Source organism: Poromitra crassiceps, assembly GCF_964638095.1.
Source record: "Poromitra crassiceps genome assembly, chromosome: 10".
Lineage (NCBI taxonomy): Eukaryota > Metazoa > Chordata > Actinopteri > Beryciformes > Melamphaidae > Poromitra > Poromitra crassiceps.
Window position 1 is genome coordinate 23,838,804 of NC_139631.1, and position 10,048 is coordinate 23,848,851.

General features: G+C 44.4%; 1 protein-coding gene across 1 annotated transcript in view; it reads left to right on the forward strand.

Moving 5' to 3' along the window:
- Positions 1 to 7,546, forward strand: part of LOC310783236 (major facilitator superfamily domain-containing protein 3-like) — a 29,290-nt gene extending 21,744 nt beyond the window's left edge. Inside the window, exons 5-6 of the mRNA XM_083644055.1 lie at positions 2,722 to 2,831; positions 5,705 to 7,546. Of these exons, the coding sequence (XP_083500181.1) occupies positions 2,722 to 2,831; positions 5,705 to 5,911 (317 nt within the window). The 3' untranslated portion in view covers positions 5,912 to 7,546. The remainder of the gene's footprint in view (positions 1 to 2,721; positions 2,832 to 5,704) is intronic.
- The last annotated feature ends 2,502 nt before the right edge of the window (positions 7,547 to 10,048 follow it).

Sequence of the window (10,048 nt, forward strand, 5' to 3'; positions counted from 1 at the left end):
AGTACAGTACAGGGAGTCAGTGTTTCCGATACATAAAGGAATTTGTGGCGCACCGCCACAAAAGGATTTTCACCACCACAAAAAGATGTTGACCAAAATAAAACAGTGAATAAGTGTCCAAATGTTCATGTCATTCTGGCCAATACTTCTGTTATAGCATTTCAGTCTGGAATATGGAATATCTTTCAATAATCTATGATTTAGCTGCTAAATTGTCAAATACCGCCATCTGCTCGCTACCCAGGCACTTATGTATGTACTTAACCTAACTAACTTAACCTAACTAACTATCCGGTGTGCACAACATTGTCAGCCTAAACTCCGGCTGACAGCCCAAAAACCTATAATCCGCTACAGAAAAATGTATATTGTTTGTTTATTGGCCCCTCGCCTTCTATCATTTCACGAAATTGGCAAAGCAAGTTGAGTATCCCTGACTTATAGAGGGTATGCATGTGATAGAGAGTATGCACACTCACTGGAACACGCCCCCTCAATCGGGAATGAGTGTCAAAATGAGTGTCAAGTTCCTCCCTGAGCAGCAGGTGTCAGTTATCTAGGCTGATTACTGCATTCAAGCTCAGTCTTGCTGTGACTCAGTGGGCGTGACCCTGCAGTGACTTCTGCCTCTGTGACATCACATGCATACCCTCTAGACTAGAGTCTATAGGGAGAAATTTAGTTTGTCATTGTAAACCCACAGCACAGTAATGATGACATGTTCTTCATAGATCTAGCCTTTTAATTTTGCTCTTAAGCTTTCTCAAAGTACACCAAATTCATGCATTTTACTTTAAAATAAAAAATAAAAAATTTGACACCCCGTCGTGCATTAACCCTTACATAACGTGTGTGTTGGCCAATTGATTTTAATGGAAATGGAGAAGCCTACATATTCATCTCATGATGTCTGAATGAATGAATGGATTTATTTGACAAAACAAACGATACACCAACAACATACGTAAAATAACTCATCTAGGATATCACAATAAAGTCTTAAACTTATTTCCATTGTGTTCCTGATATTTCCATTGTGGTCCTCAGCGAGGCTGGCAGGTGTGTAATGCATTGGAGTTCAATAATATCAGTACAATAAGATTGTACCATAGAGCCTAGAGACCGGCCTCGCAGCTCAAATACTACAAACTCTACTCCTTTCCTCCACATTTGTCTTAAATTCAAATCATGTCTTTCTTTCTTTCTTTCATTTCCCCTCCCCCATCGAGGAACTTCCTATACGGAAAAATATGACGACGGGTTCTCATCCAAAATGGGTGGTGGATTTGTTTCTGATGGGTCCCTTAATGACAGGAGGAGGTTCCTGCGTGGGGTAAAAGTCTGCGGGTTCATTTATGGATGAAAAGGTTTTGAAATCAGAATAACTTCACTTGCCAATACAGTACATGCATTCATTTTTCTTAGTGACATTCGTGCGGAATCGTCTTGACGACATTCGAGAACTGCGAACAAATTAACTGCAATCTGATCCATATACAGTTACGTACAGGAGAAGGATTCAAGGCGTTTGCGGTAATGGAGGAAAGACTCGGCCTCATGGATCAGTGTAGTAAGTGATTAGTCCATCGCATGTTATAGGAACTAGCATAGGTGTCAGTAGAGTCCTTCCGTTGTGTTGGAGTGAGCTACCCAACGCTGTTGTGCTGTGAGGCAGAGGGAGGAGGCTGGGAGGTTAGGTAAGAATCATAATATCAGTACAGTAAGGTTGTACCATAGAGCCTCCAGCCAGCCTGCAACAAGTTCACCTAACATACTAGACCCCCATCGATGGGGCTCGAGCACAAGTATCTGAGCCAAATGAACGTTAGTATTACAGTAGGAGACGGGGGTGATGGTGAGGACATTGATAGACAGGGATGTAACATCAGTCATCCTCTCCGGTGCGCTTCTCCAGTGAGCCGTTCAGTTCGCGTCTTAATGACACATTTGATTGTGTTGCACAGCCAGTCGCAACGCATTTGGGATTCAGATCTGCACCATTCATCCCCGCCCGCCGGAGTCGTCTGTTCTCTTATCAAGTCTCTCAGGCTGAAAGTTGAGCCCGCCTCCCTCCCCCGCCCCCCTCCGTTTTAAACCCACAACAAAGATTTCAGGAAAACAGTTTTTCGAATTTTTCAATATTACATGATAACCCTCCGCTTTCCACTTCCCCCAGTCTGATAAGTGGCTGTATCTGTGTGTGACTCCCTCAGTCTTGTGTCGCTGACAGAAGAGTCTTATTCTGCAAAAAAAAAAAAACTCTGGCGGCTGGAGTGAATAATTCAGTGTTAGCAGGAGCAGAGACAGATAGGCTCTGTGGTTGCTCTGTGTTCCCCGCTAACACCGCGCTACCGCTTCCCCTCAGAGGATACACTACATGTGTGTTTGGGGAGGGCGGGGAGGGTGGCAAGGAGAGGAGACAGCATCTTACCGTTTCCCCCTGCTTTGACTCGCAGATACAATAGGATACAGAGTACAGTGAGCGGTGTGGCAGAGCGCAGAACAGAACAGCGTAAAGTCGGTAGTTTTCAGGCTATTTCAGGAAAATATTGTTCTTTTTCTCTGCGTCTTACTGTAGTCACAGTCAGACACGCACTGACAAGCACGATGTTTCCATTCATCCTCCCTCTGTGTGTGTGTGTGTGTGTGTGTGTGTGTGTGTGTGTGTGTGTGTGTGTGTGTGTGTACTTGGGTCTTGCACGTGTGCGTTCCCTCTCTCAGGTATGGCTGTCCTCAGTATGAGTGTTCAACACTTCCTCGGCGGTTTTATCACCACACTCACCTTCACTACCATGATGCATTGCACTCAGAGGGCCGAGGAGAGCATTCAGGTAAAACAGCCTGTACATACACCTGTACTCACACCTGTACATACACCTGTACCTGTAGATATACCTGTACATACACCTGTACTCACACCTGTACATACACCTGTACTCACACCTGTACATACACCTGTACATGTAGATATACCTGTACATACACCTGTACTCACACCTGTACATACACCTGTACCTGTAGATATACCTGTACATACACCTGTACTCACACCTGTACATACACCTGTACCTGTAGATATACCTGTACATACACCTGTACTCACACCTGTACATACACCTGTACCTGTAGATATACCTGTACAGTACATACACCTGTACGCAACAAGCTCATTCAGGAGACCTAGGGTAAAACTGTCTTTATTTATGTGTGTGTGCTGTGCTTATATAAGAAAAAGAAGGAGGGGGGGGGATCAAACCCTTCTGGCTTGGTGGTGGTTATGTACAGTACGTGCTATAGCCTACGGAAAAGCAACCAACAGTTTTACCTGCCTGTCTGTTTCACTCTCATTATTTCTTCTCTCTTTTCCTCTTTCTCTGTCTTCAAAATGTTGTCCTCTAATGGTCTCATTCTTCCACCGTCAGGTCAAACATCTCCTGTGGTTGAAGAAAAACACAATCTATCTTTGCCGTCCCACTCTCTTCCCCCCCTCCGCCCCCCTCTCTCTCTCTCCTCCACTCCTCTCCTCCTTCTCTCCTCTCCTCTCTCCTCTCCTGTCTTTGCTGTAATTGTCCTATTTTGTAGCGTGAGATCATTTCCTTCGGTCGTCAATGGGGGGCCGGACAGGGAGATGCTTGACATGCAGCACCACACCTATCGTCACCTATCCCCCCCCCCCCCCCCCCATCATCTACTCCACCTGTCAGTTCTCATCAGCTGTTTCTTACCTGGAGAGTCTCACCAGTCTTAGCAGCAGACCCACTTTCTATTCATTGGCCCGTCTTTGTCCCCTCTTTCTGTCTTTCTGTAGTCCTCTAAATACTCTCTTTTCCACTGTCTTTCTCCTCTCTCTCTCTCGCTCTCTCTCTCTCTCTCTCTCTCTCTCTCTCCCTCGCCCCTCTTTGACATAACTGCTTTTGTCCCTGTCGTAACTGGGCCATGGTTGCCTGGAGGTGATCGTTGTTCACACAGCGACTCAGACGTCACTCAATCAATCTGTGAAGGTGACAAATTATCATTTAAATTGCTGTCGCTCTCAAAGTGGAGAGGAAAGGGAAAGAAGAAGTCACAGAGAATACCCACAGACTGTAGCAGAGATGATCCGTTCCAGTTGCTAATAAAATAAATACCATTAAAAAAAGAAGAAGAAAAAAAAGAATCACAACCTTTGATGATGAAAACCGCGATAACCCCGGGGTTAATTTGAGAGGTTCTCATGACGCATATGTTATAGCTTTTTAGCGTGTGTGTCAGTGTGTGTGCGTGCGCCCGCCCGCACCACGGCGCGCACACACACACACAGGAGGGAGCATTAGCTTGCGTGAGTGTGCGTGTGTGTGTGTGTGTGTGTGTGTGTGTTATTGAAGGTAGTGCTATCCAGTGACGGTAAGCCGATAGTGTGAGTGCTTGTTAAGGATCCCCAGGAGAAAGAAACAGAATCTGTTAAACAAGTTGCTCAGAATAAAGGCACTCCACTTAGCTGTGGTCACACAGGCTCTCAGTGCTCTACCCTCGCCTGGCCTGGGACCGGCCTCGCAGCTCAAATACTACAAACTCTACTCCTTTCCTCCACATTCGTCTCAGATTCAAATCATGTCTTTCTTTCTTTCATTTCCCCTCCCCCATCGAGGAACTTCCTGTACGGAAAAATATGACGACGGGTTGTCATCCAAAATGGGTGGTGGATTTGTTTCTGGTGGGTCCCTTAATGACAGGAGGAGGTTCCTGCGTGGGGTAAAAGTCTGCGGGTTCATTTATGGATGAAAAAGTTTTGGAATCAGAATAACTTCACTTGCAATACAGTACATGCATTCATTTTTCTTAGTGACATTCGTGCGGGAATCGTCTTGACGACATTCGAGAACTACGAACAAATTAACTGCAATCTGATCCATATACAGTTACGTACAGGAGAAGGATTCAAGACGTTTGCGGTAATGGAGGAAATAATCGGCCTCATGGATCAGTGTAGTAAGTGATTAGTCCATCGTATGTTAGGAACTAGCATAGGTGTCAGTAGAGTCCTTCCGTTGTGTTGGAGTGAGCTACCTACTGTGAGGCAGAGGGAGGAGGCTGGGAGGTTAGGTAATCGCTCCCTCTCCCTCTCTCTCATGTCTCTCTCTCTCTCCGTCTCGAGAGCCTTAAGGCTGGGATCAGATACTCTTCTCCGGTTGGCCTCCATCCATCGTCTCAGACCACGATCTCACGCTTTCTTTCTCTTCACGGCTCCGTCTTCTATCGTTTCCCTCCCTGCCTCTCCCTACCCTTTCAAATCACACCTTCTCCCCTTCCTACCTTCACTGCGTATTTACCTTGGCCAATTGTTCTCCTGTATTAGGTTAAAGGACACATCTACAGGATGGGATTTTTGCAGTGTCACAAGTTTAACCATTGTGTTCTACCCTTTTCCCTTCCCTTTTCTATCCTGCTTTCCTCAACCCCTCATTTGGCAAAACCACTCTGCTTTACTACTCCTGCTTTACTACTCTCCCCTTCTTCCTTATATCTGCTTTACTACTCCCTTCTTCCTTACAATGCCTTCCTTTCTTTCCTCTCAACCCTCTACTTCCCCCTTGTCCTTTTTCTCCTCTGACTTCTCTCCTCCACCCCCCCTCCCCTCCCCTCCCCTCCCTCCATCTCATCTCATCATTCCCACCTCTCTCTCTCCTCCCTTCGTCCTTCCCTTCCACGCTCTGTCCCCCTCCAGGCGACCCACTACAGTTTCCTAGCCACTCTGGAGGTGCTGGGGAAGCTGACGTTCAGCGCCCTGGCCGGAGGCGTGGTGGATTGGTTCGGTTTCCAAGTTGCCTTCCTCCTCTTCCTGACCCTCTCTGCGGGGACGGCCCTGCATGTGTGGACAGCCACCCTCACCGGAGCGCTCAGGGAACACCAGATCAGAGAGCAGCCCCAGTGAGAGCCAGATCAGCGTGTGTGCAGGTGTCTTGAAATATCTCTCTTAGTCTGAAAACCTGGATTCAAACGCCTCAAAAGTCCTTGAATACTTTTCAACGCACCCTTTAAGTCTTCATTTCAGTTTTATAGGTCTTAAATATATTAATATTTTTTCCCCCGTGCTTTCTTTGTAGTGAGAAATTGGCCTCCTCTTGCAGTCCTGTTCTCTGAAATGACAACAGTTTTTCTTCTCTTCTCCAATTTTCACATTCATTTCACTGCCACTTATTGGCCTTATATTATCTTGCATTCAGAAGGTCTGGAAAAGTCTTAGATGTACCTTGATGAAACTTGCAGACACTGTTGATAAGGATGGTATTGGGCTTTCGTGCACTAGGTCTTCTGGAGGTCAGGGATTGGTGAAATCGCTTGGTTTGTTCAATTGTCAGGGTTTAGTTTTAGGGTTTCATGGATTGAACATGGAGAGGCAGGTGCAGTAACAGTCATTATTATTAATTAATACACAGGACAATATGTTACTATCCCTTAACACATCTTGTCCTGTGTATTAATACTGTACATACTGCATTGGGTTGTGAGAAGTAAAATATGTGGGGGGAAATATAAAAGCTGTTTTGTGTGGGCTGTCTTAACAGATGATCATCTGAGCCATTTTAGTGTGATATAATAAGCCAGCAATAAGGCTTGTAGCCAAAAGCAATATTGCTAACTTGTGATGGTTGCTCTATCACTGTATGTCAATAGGTTTGTCATTATCCAAAGTTGTATGGTTTACAGTTACAAATGAGTGAATCTCTACTACCTCGTATCAGCACTGTACAGTACGATACAGAGAGGAGAATATAGCTGCAGCACGTAGAGTATACACTGCACACTCAAATGCTTTATTAGATAGAACTAGCAATAGCAATACATACAGTATGTTACAGTACATAAATCATACATCTAGCCAAAGTAGGTTTGAAGTTATCGGGGTTGAGGAGCAATCTGTTTCAATTGATAAAGGGAGCAAAATGCAACTGTTGAATGATCAGCATTTATTCAGTAAATGATTATGCGTTTTAATGCTGTTTTTCAAAGTAGAATGAAAATGAAAACAGATGCCAACCCTGGTAGTTAGCTAGTTAGTTACTGTAGTAGGAGCCCTTAGCCTTACACTGCATGGTGCCATCTTATCGCGGTTTTTGAATTGGAGAATCAGATTCATCACATGATTTGAGTTAACCAACTCTGAAGTTCGAAAGACCAATGCCATTGGCGCAGTGCGGTATGTCCTGACATTGTTTGAATTTATGTCCTTTATAAAAAAAATATATATATATATCAAATGCACAAGAATAATATGTACTATAAATGTAAGAATTCTCCACAGTACTGTATACTGTCTGAAATATGTTTTTCTGGACTTGAAGTGTTAAATGGAACAGCAGCGGGGACTGTTTAGTATTTCACTGTGTGCTATAAGAACAGGATATTCTCAGGAATGTCTCCATGTCGGTGAACGTATTAACAGAAATGCAGCTGTACAATTGATCATTTATTGTGTAGACTGGAGACAATTAAAGGCACATAAGATGAGGGGGGTGGAGTGGTGGACAAAAGAATATTGAATTTAGCAAAATCAAATGAACTCAAATGAACACTATATATATATATATATATATATTATATATATATATGTATATATACATGCATACATATACATATATATTTATATGTATATATATACAGTATATATATATACATACATACATACATACACACACACACATTCTCACACACATACACACACACACACACACACACACACACACACACACACACACACACCACATACAGAGAGAGAGAGAGAGAAAGAAAGGCAAAGGCATAGCCATATTAGGGGATTCCATACTATGTCATTACTGGGTGATGGTGAGCCATTTAGCCAAGCCCACTCATGTACCGAGCAGTAGAGCACTTGTTGCAAAGCACATCTCTGTCTCTCAGCTCTGTTGACTGAGATTTGTGCAGAAAAAAAAATAAAGCTGCCGAGTGAATTACGAAAGCCTCAGGTGTTTGTTTCTCCAACTATAGGCGATCCGATATTTAAAAATGCCATTAAGGTTTACCCTTTTGTCAAACTCCAGCCGACATCAGCAGCTTTCACCTAATCTTCACCCCGGGCAGAAAGGGTCCCACACCTCTCAAATCCAGCGTGTCTTACAGCTGCAGTGTGGGGGCTGAGGGCTATAGGAGTGAATAGGGTGGGTGTCACAGGATCCACGGCCCATCCAGCTCTAATAACACAACAAACGCTGTGAAGGGGGATTAGGCCAGCTTACACAGCCTCTCAATAGACCTCCACTTTACACATTCTCATCCTGCCTCATTATAGGCCTGCTGTTTGTATGGCAGGAGAGGCGATGCACGGACTGAGGGCGGGATGAGGAGGGAGGCTTACGTTTTATCCACTCGCCATTCTTGCAAAAGAGCAAGTGTCAAAGAGTGAAAGGGGCGTTTAGGCCGCCGTCTATTGAGAGGACTGTCACATGACACCATTAGCGCGCCGCTCATTCCCTCACTTAGCCTTCCACTGCCGTACGTTACAGAGGAACGCTTCTTCTCCTCAAAGCCTAGAGAGAAGACTGAGGGTTTGCTGCTGAAGCTGCTGTGCGAGGCCTGGGCCGGCTGTTTAGGGTGAAACGTGCTCTCTGTCTGATCGGGGCCTAACTCTCTGAACCATTAAGAAGGGGCTGCCTGCCCTAACTATTCAGAGACACCCCTAGACTCTGAACAGGGTCAAGGTCACCCGCCTCTATTAATCAAGAAGCAGGCTTTATTCACCTGGGCGCCATTTTGAACTGGAAGATGAGTCTGAGTAGGGAAAACTAGAGTAGGCTAACTGCTCCAAAGCACACAGCTCCATGCTTTGAGATGCAGAGAACTGGAAAATATGGAGAAGGGAAATGTGTCCCTCCCTATGTGTGTCATACTGTATCACTCAAAATGTAAAGGGTTGTTACAGCCATGAGTGCCGTCCCTTGTATTTATATAATACAACAGGATAGAAAATCTAATTTGACAAGAAAAGAGAGACCCGGGAATTATAAATCAAAATCAGATTCACAGTTATCATTTTAATAACTCGCGTCATTTCCAAGGGTGATTTATTTTTCATGTTGATTTGAAGACATGTTAATGAGTCGACTGCTCGTTAATTTCAAAGCATGAAAGCAATGTTGGTGAATTCCAATCATATTCAGCTATGAGTTTGTGATCATATTTTTCTCTCGGCTAAAGTGTTGACAACATATCGCTGCAAACATCCTTTGTCAAATATTGTCGCTGTGTTTGTGTTGTGTCTGCATGTGTGTTTGTGTTGTGTCTGCATGTGTGTTTGTGTTGTGTCTGCATGTGTGTTTGTGTTGTGTCTGCATCACGTGTGTTTGTGTTGTGTCTCTGCATGTGTTGTGTCTACATGTGTGTTTGTGTTGTGTCTACATGTGTGTTTGTGTTGTGTCTACATGTGTGTTTGTGTTGTGTCTGCATGTGTGTTTGCATCACGTGTGTTTGTGTTGTGTCTCTGCATGTGTTGTGTCTACATGTGTTTGTGTTGTGTCTGCATGTGTGTTTGTGTTGTGTCTCTGCATGTGTTGTGTCAACATGTGTGTTTGTGTTGTGTCTGCATGTGTGTTTGTGTTGTGTCTCTGCATGTGTTGTGTCTACATGTGTGTTTGTGTTGTGTCTACATGTGTGTTTGTGTTGTGTCTACACGTGTGTTTGTGTTGTGCTACATGTGTGTTTGTGTTGTGTCTGCATGTGTGTTTGTGTTGTGTCTACACGTGTGTTTGTGTTGTGTCTACATCATGTGTGTTTGTGTTGTGTCTGCATGTGTTTGTGTTGTGTCTCTGCATGTGTTGTGTCTACACGTGTGTTTGTGTTGTGTCTACACGTGTGTTTGTGTTGTGTCTGCATGTGTGTTTGTGTTGTGTCTACATGTGTGTTTGTGTTGTGTCTACATGTGTGTTTGTGTTGTGCTACAGTGGGCAAGGCAAAATGAAAGAGAGAGTGAGGAAAGGTAGATAAGTGGTCTGTAGCCGAGAGTGCTGATGAGAGTCAGACCTCCCACTGTGGTTGCCAGATTGGCAGAAACCCC